Source organism: Carcharhinus amblyrhynchos, chromosome 34, assembly GCF_965287045.1.
Source record: "Carcharhinus amblyrhynchos chromosome 34, sCarAmb.v2.hapA, whole genome shotgun sequence".
NCBI classification, from domain to species: Eukaryota; Metazoa; Chordata; class Chondrichthyes; order Carcharhiniformes; family Carcharhinidae; genus Carcharhinus; species Carcharhinus amblyrhynchos.
This window is the reverse complement of record NC_137357.1, coordinates 7,246,849-7,265,165: the sequence shown is the minus strand read 5'-3', so window position 1 is coordinate 7,265,165 and position 18,317 is coordinate 7,246,849. Positions and strand designations below refer to the sequence as shown.

General features: G+C 40.8%; 1 protein-coding gene across 2 annotated transcripts in view; it reads left to right on the top strand.

The window, feature by feature from the left end:
* LOC145361442 (histone acetyltransferase KAT6A-like) overlaps positions 1-18,317 on the top strand; it is a 153,313-nt gene that overhangs the window by 81,342 nt on the left and 53,654 nt on the right. Inside the window, exons 6-8 of one of the 2 annotated variants that reach the window (XM_080217252.1) lie at positions 908-1,040; positions 4,749-5,068; positions 10,438-10,556. In XM_080217252.1, the coding sequence (XP_080073378.1) occupies positions 908-1,040; positions 4,749-5,068; positions 10,438-10,556 (572 nt within the window). Of the gene's footprint in view, positions 1-907; positions 1,041-4,748; positions 5,612-10,437; positions 10,557-18,317 lie in introns of both variants that reach the window. The other variant, XM_080217251.1, reaches the window with a different exon arrangement.

Genomic DNA, 18,317 nt, shown 5'->3' with positions numbered 1-18,317 from the left:
TTAGAACTCTGTTGCCACTCCTTCACTATGGCTGGATGGAAATCCTGTAACTCCCTCCCTATCAGCAGTGTGGGTGTACTTACACGACATAGACTGCAGTGGTTCAAAAAGACAGCTCACAGCACCGCCACAAGGGCAATAACATCTCCTGAATGAATGTGAAAAATCATTGCTAATATATATTTCATTAGAGGTCCATGAATAATAGCAAGTGGTTGATTTGTGACATCAGGTAATTAGTTAATTCCAGATGTTTATGACATGTCTTAAACCCATGGATTCAATAATTACTTGATGATCACTCTGTTGTTATTATTCTTTAATTATCTGGCAGCTGCTCTGATAAACCCTCTAAGGGTAAAATTGTCTGGTGTTGATTATTAATTGGATTGATGTCAGTGACTGAAACGGACAAGTAAAATCGTAAAAGACAAGTGATGGTATACACATTCCCAGATCGTGTGTCTGCAAAACATTAATTCTACTTGCCATCCTGAGTCAGATGATCAGTGTGAAGCTGAAAGGACCGCCTGGTGTACTACTGCACGTGGGCAGATCCACAGTCTGTTATTGACATCAGATTGATGGCAGCACCAAACAAACACCTGTTCAGGTTAAATCTCCTTTTGTCTGACTTGTGGCTAAAGTGGCATTTGATGCACAGGATCCACATTTCACAAGAGGTTGAACCCTGAATCATTTTGTTGCTGGGACTTCTATTACCAGATTAGACAGGAAGGAGAAATACTTGAAAGCAAATACTCATTGACATGTTGCTAGCGAAGATTACAAGCAGTCTAGTCTTTGCTGCACTTGAGATAGTTCACAGTTTGTATTTTGGTGGACAAGAGAAGACTAGCTTGTAATAGGTCAAATATTTAGTCCTTGTTTTTACCTTCCATCACAGGCATGTGGGTGTGTCAGATTTGTCGACCACGGAAAAAGGGAAGAAAACTGTTGCACAAGAAAGCTGTACAGATTAAACGACGTTACGCGACAGCAATAGGGCACTCGAAAAACAGATTAAAGAATAACACAGTGTAAGTATTTCACAAAATAAATTATTGTTTGTCGACTGACCTCTGATATGGTGCCAAGGAAGAATGACATTCAGAGGATGCCAGACACTTTGTCACAATGGGAGTCAGAGTCATGAATAAGGCTGAATTGAGTGTTCCTTGGAACTGAGATTGCCAACTCTAGTTGGACGTTCTCTTGCCGGTTGACATCTACAGCAAAGATATGTACCTCTCCTCATTTGTACCTGGGATATAAAAAGGCAATATTATAATTAGTACTAACTAAGTGCTAAAAGCATTGACTTTTTTTTGTCTTTTAATCCTGCACCATTGCCTGTGATGTTCTTGGCCCCCTCCTATTTCTCATTTATATTTGTCCTTCGGTGATGGAGGAAAATACACATGAATTTTCCTATATGCACTAATGGCACTCAGCTCACCATCCCTTCTCAGGCCCCCTGCACTTCCTGTAAATTGTCAGATTGCTTGTTCAACATCATCTATTTATGAGCACAAATTCCCTGTAAATATTGCAAAGACAAAAGCCATTGTCTTTGGTTTATATCACACACTACATTCCCTTGACGTTGACTCAATCCTGCCAGCTGTGCGAGGCTGAACCAGAATTTTCACAAGGTCAATTATATATCTAATCCTCTGAAGAATTTCCTGTCACTTACCTGCACCATCGCTAACACCACTGATTTCCACCTCTGCAACACTGCAACAGTGAATCTGCCGTTTATTGTGGAGTTTCTCGTGGAGTTCCCCAGGGTTAGGTGTTATATATTAATGACTCCAAAATTGTGTCGAGTGCAGGAATTAAACATTTGTGAATGATACAAAATTTTTAAGTATGTGAATTGTTAGAAGGTTAGTGTTCAACTTTAAAAGGACAAAGATTGGTGGAATGGGTGGACAAGTGATAGATGATGTTCAATGCAGAGAAGTGAGGTGATTCATTTTTGCACGAAGAACATGGGCTGACAATGTAAAGTAAAGGCTACAATTCCAAAGTGAGTGCAGGACCAGAGGGACCTGGGTACATGTGTACAAATCATTTAAGATGGCAGGCAGATTGAGAGAGCAGTTAATAAAACTTGCAAGATTCAGAGCTTTATAAATAGGAGCATGGAGTATAAAAGTAAGCAGGTTATGTTAACCCTGTATAAAACAGTGGTTCAGCATTAACTAGAGTATGAGAAGGTTCCAGGAATAAGGAACTTCAGTGACGTAGATCGCTTGGAAAAGTTGGTCTGTTCTCCCTGGAGAAGAGAAGATTGAGAGGATATTTGATAGTGGTGTTCAAACTCACGAGGCTTTTGCACAGAGTAGAGAGGTTCCCACTGGTGGGAGGATTGCAAACGAGGGCATAGATTTAATAATTGGTAAAATAAGCAGTGGTGACATGAGAAATATTTTTACACTGAAAGTTATTAAGGTCTAGAATGAGCTGCTTGAGTGTGTAGTGGAGATAGGTTCAGTTGGGGCATTCAAGAGGGAATTGGATTATTCAGTGAAAGGAAAGGATGTGCAATGCTCCAGGGAAAAGGTGGTTGTGAATTGCTCCTTTAAAGGGCCAGACGCAACAGGCTGAATGGCCTTCTGTGCTGTAGCTATTCTCAGAGTCTGTAAAACTCATGCAGGCTTTTGTTATCTCTGGACTTAACCATTTCAATGTACCCTGGCGAATAACTTCATTGTTCTCAAAGTAGAGGCCATTCAAAAGTCTGCTGCCTTTGTCTTAACTGGCATCAAACCTTCCTCAGTCATCACCCTTGTGCTCACTGATGTACTTGAATTCGTGCTGAATTCCTCAATTTTATAAAAAAACACTCTTCCAATTCTATCCTCTTGAGCATCTGCAATTTAAATTGCCCCACTGGTGGTTGTGTTTTCAGCTATAAAGATCATAAACGTTGGAATTTAAGATGCTGCCTAAAACCCACCTCTTTGACTGAGCTTTTGGTCATTTTGCCTGATATCTCCTTGTACTGGCTTGATATGTAAGCCAGTGTCGAACTTTGTTTGTCATTTGCGACATTTTATTACGTTAAAGCCACAACATAAATGCAAGTTGTTGATGTATCAGTTCTGTGAACAATAGTGTTAAAACATGCTCAGGCTGGATGGACCACGAGGATCAGCAACAAGTAAACAAAACCATTTTAGCCCTGTAGTTGTTTATGTAGGTCCTGTTCTAAAATCTAGAAAGGAATGGCATCATTTACATTTTATTTTTGGGGCAAAATGATGATTTGGAGCTATTTATACTGGCAGCTGCTAATTGGAGTTTACTCCAAGGCTGAACTTGTTTTGCTCAAGTTGAAGCAAATTGAAACAGGAAGTGTGGGCTTTATAAAACACAGTGTTGTATAAAGTGTTGCTGCAATATCTATTTATAATCAGCAATTTCTCCTCAGTAGTGTGGGTAGCCCCTGATTCTACAAGTGATGTACATAGGTACAGACCCAAATCAGCATTTTAGATGCTTTTTTTTAATCCTCCTCATCCTGTCTTTATCCATTTCCGTTTTTAGACAATATGGAAGATGCTAATACCATTTCAAGCATCCTCTCCTCTATCATATGACTTTACGATTTGTTACCCTCATTAAGCACGTATCTTGAATCTCCAACCCTTCTGTCCAAGTCGGCTCACGGCACCCTTAACAAACCTTATCTACTGTCGATCTTCTCAGTAGTCCCACACATTCTTCTCAACCTCACGCCTACACTGCATCTTAAAATTTTCAAAGGCATTACTCAATCTCCTGCATTCTTTGCAAAAACTGTTACATTCCCAAGCAAATTTGTTTCATCTGGTAAGCAACAAACTTGATGATGGATGATTTTCCTTCATTCAGTGACCAGCTCAGGAATACCATCTTTGTTGTGGGTTGGTTGACCTAAATTGTGAGGATTTTTATATTCTGCTCGCCATTAGGAAGTGCAAGTCTGAATGAAAAATGGAAAGCATCAATGCACGAAACACAGGATAGGTTCCTGACCCTTGACATTCCTTTTTGTTGAGATGTGTTTCAGTTTTACCAATTGAGCATTTGTGTCAACTATGTTAATGAACTGAAACCATTCAACCATGCACTTTGCCCCAATTTGTTGGCTTGTGATATTTGGGTTCATCACGATAAATCCCTTCTTGAACATTGATGGCCTCCCATTCAGTGACAGAGATTACAGCAGAACAGCCCCTCCCAAAACATTTACAATAGTCTATTGAACCTTGAGGATCAACGATAGGAAAACATCCATTCAAACCAGTTATCCTCATGAACTCTCAGTTTGCCCATTTTGTTTGAAGAGAGAAAGAATGAAAAGTAATGTTATGAACGTTAACCAGCACTAAAAGAAATTTATTTGTGCTTGCAAATGTGGAACTGCACGATACCCACTGAAGGTGATAGCCAAAGCATCATACACCTTCTAAGATGTACCATGAGGGTCGTTATATGTATTTAAACATTTCTGTGGTTTCCTAAGTATGTGATTACTTGTAAAATACTCAACAAAAATGTGATGCCTGTTATCCAGCAGGTGGTGTAGCGGACTTCTTATTTTGCTACTAGTATTTGTGAATTATAAACTGATTCCTTGCTTAGTATCTTATTTAACTTAATGGCAGAGGGAACTGCATTTTAGATGTGTTTGATTCGGTCAGTGAAGATGCTTTTTGAATAACTGAACAAAATTTTTTTCCCCTCTTTCACAGATCAAAAGGTTCTCAGCCATTTGACAAAGAGAGACAATGTTCCGGTCGGGGTCGCAAACGCAAAATTTCAGCAATCCCCTCATCAAAGTCGGGACGGTTGGATGGACTGAGCACTTTGAACTCGCGAACCACCAAATCTTCCCGCCTGAAAATGAACAAGAAAACCAAAGGGCTCATTGATGGCCTTAGCAAATTCTTCACCCCTTCACCTGATGGCCGCAAGCCACGGGGTGAACTCCTGGACTTAGCTGAGCAATACAGGCTCAAGAAAAAGGGGCCACGAAAATCAAGCACTTCTGACAGCAGCACATGGCCCACAGGTACTGCACTGACCACATTAATCCCTGCATGCCCAGTATCACCTGAGATTTCTTTACCAGCGCCAAGGTGCCACATTAGTAACATCAGATCATCTTCTTGTGCTAGCCCGCTTGATAACTTCAATAAGCAGACATTCACTGGCCAGTTAACTAAGTGCAGAATGCCCAGGTTAAGAAAGGAGCCAATTGATTCTCCTTCCTCTCTTTATTCTCCCAAACTCTCTGGCGAAGCAGATGCTGAGTTAACTCCTCCTTGTCTTACACCATGTGAACCTTGTCCTACTTCCACTGCTAATTCTGTTCTCCCAAGCTATTGGGGCAGTAGCATGAAAAACAGTTGCAATTTGCAAATCTCACCTTACCTACGACTGAGTACATCTGTAGAAACGGCGGCTAAACTGCACTCTCATTATTTCCTGCCGTTTTCTGTGAGAGAGAAAGCAATAAGGGGCAGCCGGTGTAAAATGAGACATGGAAAGACGATCCTTTGGCACAGGAAGGGGACCGTGGAATTAGAAAGGAGTAAAAGTGCCGAGGACAAGGGTAAGAAGTAAATGCCGTGCTATTGTGCATCGCTAGCACTAGAAATTGGCTTTTTAATTACGCTTTTTTGGGGTGCTTCAGGTAGTTGCTGTTCTCCTTTGGGAGGGGAAGGGGGTTGGGCTTGTGCCATGAAAGTAGCTCTGCATGTTTTCATTTCAGCAATTAAAATAAAAATACACGATAGGTCCATAAGAATTTGAGGCAGGAACTTTCTTCACAATCTTTGTCAAATACTGCTGTTTATTTCCATTATTTTCTATCTTAATTTCAGACTTACTGCCTTCATATAATCATTGCGCTCATTAAATTGGCTGATATGAACACTTTGAAAGAGGGTGGGGTTGCAACACCAGGTGTCTGACCACATTATTTGCCTCCAAATGAACAGTGACATAGAAGTATTTCAAGGAAAGTACTGAAGTATCACTGCTACTGGGCATCACTTTCATGGCATGAGAGGAACATCCATTTAAACTGGAAAATATTCCCCAAGGTAGAGTTGGCTGATTAAAATCTGGTCACATGCAGATTGATGAGGCCAGGTCACTTGCAGAGTATTTTCTGTATTGCATAGAATTGCATCTAGTCGCCTCCCGCTTTTTTATTCAAAGCATTTCAGCTCATTCGCATTTGTAGGATTAGAACAAAACTGCCCATTCTGGCACCTTTTCATTGGGTGTGAGAGAGAGAGAGAGACCAGTGCACTTCTAACTTAAAACAAGAACACAAGAAGTAGGAGCATTTGGTCCCTCAATCCTGCTCGGCCATTCAGTAAGCTCATAACCAATCTTTTCACTCACAGGTACCTTCCCACACCATCCCCATAACCTTTGATTTACATCGTATCCAAAAATCGAATGAGCTCTGACTTGAATGTATACATCAACTGAGTACAGCTCTCTGGAGTAGAGAAGTCCAAAGGGTGACAGCTCTTTCATGTGAATAGATTATTCCTCATCTTGGTCCGAACTGGCTGACCTCTATTCTGAGATAGTGGCCTCCAGTTGTAGACTTTCCAGCTAGACAAAACATATTCCAACCATCTATCTTGCCAAACCCCATAAAAAGTATATATTTCAATGGGATTACCTCTCAGTCCAGGAAATGTAGGCTTTGTCTGCTTAATCTCTAAGGGGCAATTCCTTCAATTCCTTTAAGGCCTTGGGGAAAGAGACCAAAACTGTACATAATACAGTTGTGATCTCGCCAAGACCTTTCACAAGTGCAGTAAGACTTCTTTGGTTTTATATGGAATTTGCTTTGTAATAAAGGACAGCTTGCTATTTGTTTTCCTCATTGCTTGCTGCATCTGCAGGATAACTTTGTGATTTGTGTACAAGGATTCCCAGATCCTTCTGAATACCAACATAGCAATTTCTCAAAAATATTCTGCTTCCCTACAGTATCCTATCAATCTGGATAATTTCACATTTTTTCCATGTTATATTCTAGCTGCAACATTCTTGCCTGCTCACTTTAATCTGACTGAATTATTTTGCAGTTTCTTTGCGTCCTTCTCAAGTTTACTCTTCCACTCAACTTTGTATCATCAGCAAACATTAACAAATTGCACTCCATTCCCTCGATGTTTGTTGGTGGTAACTAGTTGAGACCCATCCCTGATCCACTAAAGGACCCATTTGTTCTTAGTGTTTGTTTTCTGACCATTAACTACTACTTAATCCATGATATATTATTTCCCATCCCTCTAAGAGATAACTTCCATGGCACTTTGTTGAATGCTTCTAGAAAATACCAATTTGAAACCTAGTTTCAGATGTAAATAAATCACTCAAACTCAAAATAAAATGACCATGTAATGATCGTTCTTCAGGAGTAATTAACCCTGCCCCATTGCACAGTGCTGCATCCAAAATAGCTTGTTCCCTTGTGATTCCTTATTGCATTCCATGAAGTCATCCTCCACATTTTTAATGAAAATTATCTTTGTCAAGATGATTATGTTTCTCCAGAATGATTGTTTACCCTTGTTAAATACACCTCCAGATTCATGACCCATATGCTGCCTAATGCTGCAACTACAGTTTGGAGATCTATAAACTACCCCCAGCATTTCTGTCTTGTTATTTCTTCATCCACCTAATCTGATTCTATTTCCTAATTTTTCCAAGCTAACATATTTTCTCACTGCTATCTTTATCCCATCTTCTAGTTTCGAGCCATCTCCTCCTCCCTCTTCCACTTTGCCTACCTTTTAAAAGTCTTATATCCTGGGATATTTAATTCCTAACCCTAATCATTGTACAACCATGTCTCCATTTTTTTCTCTGAGTGCTATTCATCTATTTGGTTCTGAAAGCTTTGTAAGTACAAATCTAGTGCTTTTGCTTGAATTATTTTCTGTTTTTCTCCATGTCATCCGAGTCACGAATACTCCAATATGTTTCTTCAACTTTCTGCATATTCTTGCCCAAACTATAATTTTGCTGGTGAATTGATTTTGAACTTCATTATTTGAGAGTCCAGTTCTTCTAGCGCTAATCCCAGTCTCTAAGCGAGTCAGTCCCAACTGAACAGCTCCCTCTTTTCTCTGTACTGATATGAGCATTCAAAGATTCAAAATCTCTGCCTTCCACACCACTGTTTCAGCCTTGCATTTAACCTGCTAATCTATTTGCCTTCAATTTGCAAGTGGCTCGTAAGAATCCAGAGATGATTACCAAGGAGTTTCTGCATTATCGTTCCGACCCGAGCTCTCCAAACTCCTCCAGCAGACCCACCTTCCTCGACGGAGGTTGCTTCCTCAGTGGACCATGATAACTGGATCTTTCACTTCCTACTCCCAAGTTCTTCTCCTGTTGTGGGAAAGTGTCCTTAATTTTGGCACTCCTGGTCATGGCTGGAGAATACAGAGTCTGTCTCTTTATACCATACTATACTATGATGGCTGCATTCCTCTTTGACCTTCTGCTTTAAAGCCCTCTTATATCATGGTGACAGTCCCTTGAACCAAGTGTCCCCATAGCCATGTCCCGTTCCTTTGAAGCTCCAACAACATCTGTATCTCAGAAACCATTTTGACAACTCTGCACTGAAATTTCTGAGGAGCAACTGCTACAGGTCTGATTGTTTGGGATTGTGATGCTTTCCACAGCCTCCATATGATGCAGTTGCAGCACCTTTTCTGTTCTGCTTTCCTGTTACTTTGTTCAATTTGTCTCGTTAATTACTCTATGTATTTAATTAACTTAGCTAGTTCGTAGTTTTTAATCTAATGATTCAATCTAGTTTTAGTTATAGGCAACTTAACTTCAATATTGACCTGTACAATTGCCCTAGTCCCCCTCCACTGATGTTATTGTCACTGCAAATTATTTTCCCTCTTTCTTCTGCTTCTCTGAGACATCTGTTGAGGCCATGCCAGTTACTCCTCATTCTCCTGACTTTGCCAATCTTCTATTTAAATACCTGGGCTGCTCCAGGGTACTCCTCATTCTCCTGATGTCTATTACTCTCCCGTTACCACTTTAACAAATTTGTTGCTAATCATTGCTTTCCCTTAATGTGAAATTGGCAGCTTTCTGTTAAAATAACTTTAAAAATGCTGTTTTCTATGTCCCTTTACCATGCTTAATTCCTCTGGCGCTCTGATGACCTCAACTTAATTCTTTGCCTTGTCTTAGGCTACCCGAACAAGCGCCGGAGTGCGACGATTAGAGAATTTTCACAATAACTTCATTGCAGTGTTAATGTAAACCTACGTGTGACATGAGTAAATAAATTAAAAAATAACTAAAAAGGATTGATTCCTTGGATTCACAAATCGCCTTCTTTCCCCCCGGCAGTGGCTTGTAGTGGGATCAGGACAAGTTGGTTTTATTAATAAAAATTGAGCGCTCACCTACCTGGTGAACAGCATGCTGGCACACCAGTGTGCGACACTATAAGGCTGGCTTGCTCAAATGGGATTTGTAGTTTGGTATTTTGTTTTAGTTTAGTGTAGATTCCATTTCAAAGGCAAAGTACTGAACTGAGCAAAAGGATGCTGATTCTCACAACCAAATGAGTGCTTCATTGTAACTTTTATCCTTAGCTTTATACCCGTAAGAGTATTTAATTCAAGCTGCTACTGCCTTCTGCTGTGTCCCTTGTTGCCTTTAATATTTGCTATCCTGCTTGTTTATGTTTATTTTGTAGTTTACATTGACTGTATTGGGCTGTTTTTTTTTAAATGATGCAGGCTTCTGTCATTTCATTGTGTTAATATACTTTGCCATCACTCCCTGAGGTGAGTCCCTGATCTGAGCCCTCCAGTATGAAAGGTGCTCCAAACAGAGTTGAGGAGCTTCTCCAGTAAAACAGAAAGGGAAAGGTGTACTCCCATCCACCTCCAAGAGTCACAGCACTGGTGGCAGAGACCTGGAATACTTCGCCTCGCCCTGTTAGCTGTAAAATTGTGGAGAACCAGCTAAGAGAGGGAACCCTCAGTACATGAAGTCAGAACCTTGTAATTTGGGGTTGATTGTCATGTGTTGGCTGTCGGATACTTGATTGATGCTGACTTGCCTGCTGGTCCAATAAAAAAGATGCACAAAACTCCAGGTGGATGAGCAAAAGAAACAAAATACCCGAGTCCAATCTAATTGGCAGTTCAGCAGTTGTTAAATTTATCCCCCAGATTGGTTGTAGTCTTGGAGATTTGAGGGCCTTAATGTTGCTGTATGGCTCCATTAACTTTTAACAGCTATATTAACACATTGAGGTTGTCAGTTCTCAGTCTGCCCCTCTGTCAGTCAAGGTTGATTGCAGGAGGTTTTGCTGAAGGAAAGTCTCTCCGTTAATATGATGTTTTTCTGAATCTGCAGACAATCAGGACTCGTGGGGCTGCAAACTTGAAAATGAGGATGACCAATCACTGAGCAAAGACATTGTGACAGAGAAAGACCTGGACTTATTTCAACAAGTTCAGGAACTTGCACTGGAGGTGAGACGCAACACAGCATGACGTTGGTGACTGTTGGCTAATAAACTGTTTACATTACAGTTATTGACTTCAGGGCCAGAGATTTATTCTTATCTCTTGCAGATAAGGTAGATATTTTCAGACTTGCAGGAAATGAAGATGTGCCAAGCTGATTAGAGTAAAATTACATGCATACAGAATTTTTTTCTGCTGTTTTGAAAAGTAAAGTTGTGTATGAGGTGTTTGCAAAATCAGAAGAAAAGGTTAGCTCCAATGTATCAAGGATATTAGCTAAAATAAAATAGATAGGCACGAAGGACTTAACTCCAAACCTGCCCGTGCAGCTGAGGAAATTTTGGGCACAAGTTGCACGCGGCAAGAATCTATTCTGGCAGGTGATTTGTTTTAAGCCACAATATAGCCAAAGAGTTTCCAAACTGTAAGCATTAAGGATTTGAGCTTAACAGTGCAATTGGTCCAAGTCAAGTTGCATGCATTTGGTAACTAAATGTATAATTGCTGTGAAGAGCAATAAATGTCAAATACACTTGTACATGTTGTTGAGAATGTGAGAATATGCTGTGTGAATGCGATGTTTGCTCCAGCACTCTGTACGAGTGTGTACACTATTTCCAATCATGTACAGAAATGCTGGTCCACAGATAATGCATGTTAGGGCGGCATAGTGACACACTGGTTAACACTGCTGCCTCACGTGCTGCAGACTTGGGTTCAATGCCAGTGTTGGATGAATGTGTGGAGTTTACACCTTCTTCCTGTGTCTGTGTGGGTTTCCTCTGGGTGCTTCGGTTTCCTCTCTCAGTCCAAAGATGTGAGGGTTAGGTAGATTGGCCATGCTGAATTGCGCCTTAATGTCCTGGGGGAATAGCAGGGTAAATATGTGGTGTTGGGGGATAGGGACTGGGTGGATTGTGATCAGTACAGACTAGATGGACTGAATGGCCTCCTTCTGCACTGTAGGGATTCTATGATTCAGTGAAAACATTGTTTTGGACAGTTTTTTTTAACTTTTACGGTCGACTCATACAAATTCTCGGGAGTTTTTTTTAACAGAAAGACAGCATTTGAGCTTACTTGCTTCTTCAAAGGACTGTGGTTGTGAGTGAAAGCTATATCTGTACTGATGATACTGACCTGATTGTGGTCAAAGTTTGGAATGAGTGTTGAGACTAACTGAGATCTCATTCACATGCATGGATAGAAGATGGTTAGTGGATAGCAAGCAGCAGATCATGTAGAGCATGTCAGAAACCACAGAGACTCATTTGACAGTTTCTATGATGTTGCAAACTGAATGGACAGTATAGGAGTGAGAAATTCTATCACAAAGGCCCTTTTATGTTTTAAACAACATTTGGGAAAATTATGTCCAGGAACCCTCCTATGGCAAATTTTGCTCTTCATTAATCAAATCTTTTCTCTAGTTATTAGTTTTCTGCTGTTTCTGCTCAAGTTACTAGTTTTGAGTTTTCTGCTGTCTTGTCTCATCCTGCTGTTCAAATCACTAAACAAGTTGTCTGTAAATGGTAAAGTCAAGAAGGACCAACTCAAACGTCGAACTCAGTTTTACAATTCTGGGCACTCAATTATTGGTGCCAAGACGTGTGTGCTAAATCAAAAACAAATCACATGGGTTGGCAAAGGCAGAATATGCCCTGATGTTCAATTCCGTTTATGCTCTGCATAGGTGGAGTTGATAGTGCATACCTTTACACCTGCACATTATGGTGTTCAGTCTTTTTGTTCAGGTCTTGCTGTCAGTTTGTCTTCTGCTTGGCCTTTCCCTCCCATGTTAATCAGCCATGATCTGTTTGAATGGGCAGAACAGATTTTATGGGCTGAATGAACTACTCGTGTTTCTGTGTTCCTATGTTCCTTATCCCATCTTCTGCCTATTGTGAAAGACAGTTAACAGACTGCCCTGGTACTTGAGAATAAATCAAGCAGTTTGTACCATGCAGCAGCTGATGTTCTGTGTTACATCTGGGACACAGGCCAGACCGTTGGGAGATTTGAACACAAGGGTACAAATTTGAAATTTAAGGGTTTAATGAGCTGGGACCAGTGTATATAATTCAGCCCGTAAAAGTCTTTCATCCATGTATATCAACTGAAGTCAACATTGAACAAGTTGGAGCATTTTTTTTAACAATTGAATTGTGCACAATTGTTAGCAGTCAGAAAGCCTGAGTTGTGTTCTATGAACTGTGATCATGGTTATGACTGGATGAGGAGGGGTTAAATGGCTCCCCTGCCCCTCATTGTTTGGCCCCATTTGTTTGAAAAGGATGTGCTTGCTGATTCGTGTTGTGATACAAGAGCAAAGATGAGGCTTTCTTGAGTTTAACTACGAAAGATATTCACTTCATTATACTTCAACCAGCCTAAGTAAAATAATAAGCTATGCATTGAATCTGTACATACGTGTAGCAAGGTGTCCATGGATGAACGCAGAGAGCAAACAGGGCTCATAGCTTACCCTGTGGGTTGGAGATTAAAATGAAGCAGGAGTGAGCCCATTTAGGACTTTAACCTAGGCTGCATGTCCTCAGCCCTGCTGTATAAATTGTTTTGAGGGCTGGCTTGTCTTGTGACCTTCCTTCCTTCAAATACCAGGCTATTCAAAAAAAGGATATTGTCCATGTGTTCCAAAGTTGATTTGATTAGTTTATGCCTGGGATTTAATTTGGGGTACTATTGTCCAAGCAATTCATCTTCAAATCCTGTCTCAGGAGACAGGAATGCGAGTCCTTAATGCTTCCCTGAAGTCATTGCCTTTGAACAGTTTTGCAGACAGCCTGTGATGTATATGGTAATGCAAATTGGGGTTAGCCATCTTGGGCTGAGTTCAAATCTCTTTAGTCTCCCTAAATTTGAAAAAAAGCACAGATTTTTAAAAACAATTCGGATTTCTAGCTAGTGAATTAAAAATTATTATTTGGCATAAAGAACATCTTTGTGACATCATATAAAATATATTCCAATCACTCTTTTTGTACACCAATTGGCATAAAGCAAGCAGAAATGCTGAAGGACATAATGAAGATGAATGTTGCAGAAGATGGATATATAGAACATAAGAAAGTAAGAACATAACTCGGAGCAGGAGTAGGCCATTTGGCCCCTCGAGCCTGCTCTGCCGTCCAATAAGATCATGGCTGATTTTTTTTGTGGACTCAGCTCGCCTTACCCGCCCGCTTACCATAACCCTTAATTCCTTTGCTGTTCAAAAATTTATCTATCTTTGTCTTAAAAACGTTCAAGGAGATATTCTCAACTGCTTCACTGGGCAGGAAATTCCATAGATTCACAACCCTTTGGATGAAAAAGTTCCTCCTCAACTCAGTCCTAAATCTGCTCCCCCTTATTTTGAGTCCAAGCCCCCTAGTTCTAGTTTCACCTGCTAGTGGAAACAATCTCCCTGCTTCCATCTTATCTCTTCTCTTCAAAACCTTATGTTTCTCTCAGATCTCCCCTCATTCTTCTGAATTCCACTGAGTATCGTCTGGTCGACTCAGTCTCTCCTCATTAACCAACCTTCTAAACTCCAGAATCAACCTAGTGAATCTTCTCTGCACCCCCTCCAATGCCTTTATATCCTTTCTCAAATAAGGAGACCAAAACTGTGCACAGTACTCCAGGTGTGGTCTCTCCAGCACCTTATACAGCTGCAACATAACCTTGCTGTTTTTAAACTCCATCTCTCTAGCAATGAAGTAAGAATTCCATTTGCTGCCTTAATTACCTGTTGCACCTGCAAACCAACTTTTTGTGATTCCTGCAGAAGGACACCCAGGTCCCTCTGCACAGCAGCATGCTGCAGTTTTTTTTTAACCGTTTAACTAATAGTGCATTTCGCTATTATTCCTGTCAAAGTGGATGACCTCACATTTACCAACATTGTACCCCATCTGCCAGACCCTCACCCACTTACTTAGACTATTCATATCCCTCTGCAAACTTTCATTGTCCTCTGCACACTTCACTGTGTCAGTCATCTTCATGTCATCTGTCAATTTTGACACACTACACTTGGCCTCCAACTCCAAATAATTGCACTGGGTTTTAAGCAGGTTATTGTTAAAATATATCTTTTGGGCATGATGCAGTAGTTCTTAACCAATATCTGGCATAATTGTGATGAGGAAACTGAGCCAGACAATAACTTGGCAGAAGATAAACATTCACGCTTTGGTTTTGTTGTGGAAGATAGTTTCTTATGGCTAATGTGCTCTTACAACAGAAATTGGAGTGCAACATTTTGGTAAAGTATCGGCTTAGCGCGTGTTTGTGCAGCTTCGAGGCATTGATTATACGTAATATGGGTAGGTAAAATCTGGCTTAAACACTGGACCACAATAAGCTGAGGTTTTACCAGTAAACTGTTGCACGTTCTTCCTGCTTGACCAGTAGTTGTCCATTTAGCTATGCCATGAACACCCACAACTTCAGCTGTTGCAGAAAGGAATTGTATAATAACATTACAACAGCTTCATAACATGCCCAAAGTGCTTCATGGGAACATAATCAAGCAAGATTTGACACCAGCTGCACTGTTGAATCAGGCGCCAAGGAGAGCAGCACATACGTAAGGAATAGGAGGAGGCCAAGTATCCATCCTTGCACAACTTCACAACTAACTGTGTGGAAGTGGAGATACTCTGGCTATGACTGGATAATCATGATGTGGAGTTGCTGGCGTTGGACTGGGGTAAACACAGTCAGAAGTCTGACAACACCAGGTTAAAGTCCAACCAGTTTATTTGACAGTAAACCCACAAGCTTTCGGGGTTTGCTGCTTTGTCAGGTGAGTGGAGAGTTCTGGTCTCAAACAGAGCATGTAAAAGGCACACACAGTTTACAGAATACTGATTAGAATACGAGTCTTTACAGCTCACCTGTGTGTGCCTTTCATATGGACTTTAACCTGGTGTTGTGAGTCTCCTTACTGTGACTGGATAAATCAGAGTGAAACCAGGTGATTGCAGTCTCACCCACTGGGTGACAGGCGTTGAAAGATGGTGCTGTGGTCAACCCTGTCAAAAGCTGCAGAAAGATCCTCAAGTCAGTGTTCCCATAAATAACAGCAAACAACAATGCTGGTATTGAGCAGCCGATCTAAATCAGGCGCAAATCTGAATCAGAGTTACTAATTGCTGTCCACATTTATGCTTCAATTGCCTTAGGAGGGAGCGTTTTGGCTGAGTTGTCGAAGCAAAGGAAATCCCTTGGTGCTTCACTGAAACATGTTTTCTAAATATAGAGTTGATCATGGAGTGGTTGTATGTAAAGATGCAACTTTCCTGCCAGCAGCTTGAATTTTGGAACGGGCCATCAACGATGAGAGAAGAGGGGAAACCTATTGAAATCTGACCCATTTGACATAGATTTTGTCCCAGTATGTTTCATAGTATGTGACCTGTTGCTATTAATTGTGTGCTGTGTAAAAAAAAAAGGGAAAAAAAACAAATTTCATATCTCCTCAAAGGATTAAGGCAAAGTGCCAGTATTGTTCTGTTTGCCTGGTGTGTTTGCTTCTTTGAAATCAGATGCTGAGCACTGGTCACATGATGTGTGTCGCAGCTGCTGCAACACTTCAGTGACCAGAGAGTTCAACCACTTTTCATTTGTGCAGAGCTGAGGAGTGCAAGCCTTGCTCCGTTTTTTTACCCCTCTGTGCAGCTGGCTGAAGGGAAAGGGTTTTGTTTTAACCTAAAGTACTGTATAAGTGTGTTACAGACCTGTATCCTGGTGTTGTGTGACTGTGTGTGTGTGTATTCATTTTCTGCAACGTATCCATGTGCAAGCAATTGTACTGGAACCGAATGTCAGCATTCCCACTTGGCATTCAACTGAAGGAGAAGTGGGAGCATGAAGGGAAGGGTTTGATGGCCCATGCATTGGCACAGGTAGAATATTTTCTGTTCTTGGAGTTTACTAAATGATGAACTGGTTCAGAGGTCACTGTATGGTTGCAAAATCCTTTTCGTTTTGCTGAAGTTTTCTTTAACTTGGCACATACTGCATTTGAAAAATTCTGCAATGGCAAAAGTATAAATGACTTGATTTTCTTGTTTGTTTATTGGACCCTGCGAACCTCCTGGTTTCTGAGTTGGTGTTTGTAAGGCCCATATAAATGAGCAACGTGGTGTGACTTGTCGGGCCCGTGAGTGTATTTCTTATGCAATAAAGGATTTCTGGATATTAGATCCATTCTATGTATTCGTGGGTACACAACAGCAACCAACAAAGTGATTCAAGTGTCGTAAACAAGGAGTCTTCTGAACTCTGAACTCTGAAAGTTAGTCCTGTATTCAATAATTGATAATTGGTCCAAGGCATAGTGTAATGATAACAGGTGAGAACTATCCATCACCACCAGAACAAAGTTCTGATTCAAGCCCTGTTACGGCCGGTATGCCAACGGTATTGGGAAGGTCCCTGCTTCCTTCTGTATATGTTCCAATTTACTGACACCGTTTGATCGTCTGCCCCACCGTAATTGGTAACAAGAACTCAAAACGTAAATATTCTTCACAATAGACTGAATTGTGTGTGTGTGATGGGTCAAGGTAAATGTCAATGTTGGTGCAATTTTGTTTGACACTATGGGGGACAGTTTGAAAATGGTGATAATATCCACTTGTCTTTTAAACTAGAGCAAGTCTTGGAAAGTTGCACCAAACTTTTCTGCTGCATCTTGGAAAATGATGTTAGGGAGCCCAGAGGCTTTAAAACAACATAGCTTTATTTACATCCAGTGTATGTTCTCTTATATGCCTGTTTCCCCACCCTTGGGACTTGTGACTTCACTTCCAGTGAATGTATGCAGAACTCAGTAAACCAATTAAAAATTAATACAAATTCAGAACATTACTCACCCCTAAAATTGACATCCCTAACAAGTTAACATAGACGATATTCAATAAGTCAGTCACTATTAGTGATGGTCTGGTGGTCCTTGTTCTCAGTCAATGGCAATGTCTGGTATTGTCTCTCACTGGTGGGAACCTCTGGCATTTTTGTCTTTGCACAAACGTTATCGGTGGTGGGTTTAATTAGCGTTGATGCAGGAACTCGAAGTTGTCCCCATGTAGATGAAGTGTTGCTTCTCTCAATAGTGTCTTTTGGTATCAGATTTGTAGGAAAGTTCAGGTCAGGACATGATTTGGTAAAATCTGGATTCTCAGCACGTTCTGATTCTGGGAGATCGGTTCTCCCAACCAACAGCTGGTCTGCATGTCTCCTCCAGATAACGTCATCCCTAGACCATATAATTGGCAGGTTCATTCTGTGCAAGGAGACTGGCAGGAACCCATTTCTCTCCGATGGACTAATTCCTCGCCAAAATGCCTCGTCCTTGATGGAAAACTCGATGCTTTGCTTTCTCACCATTCCATTTGTCCTTGTTGCTGTTGTGCAGTTTCTTTCGTTTTTGGGGGTTTCAACAGATCAAGTGTTGATCGTAGTTGTCATCATCATTAGTAATGCAAGAGAGGCCTTGCTCATGGAATATGCAGTATTCCTATTTACTGGTCATGAAGAACCTTATTCCCTGGTTATTCTCAAGGTATGTTTAATGGTTTGAATGAATGATTTTGCTAGTCTGTTAGTAGCATGCTGATACAGTGCAGACCTAATGTTGAATATCTATCTCCTAAGAAACTTTTGAATTCTTGAGAAACATATTGAGGTCTGCTGTTGCTGACCAGTTGTTCCAGAATGACAGATATTTCTCCTAGCTTCTCGGTAGTCTTCTCT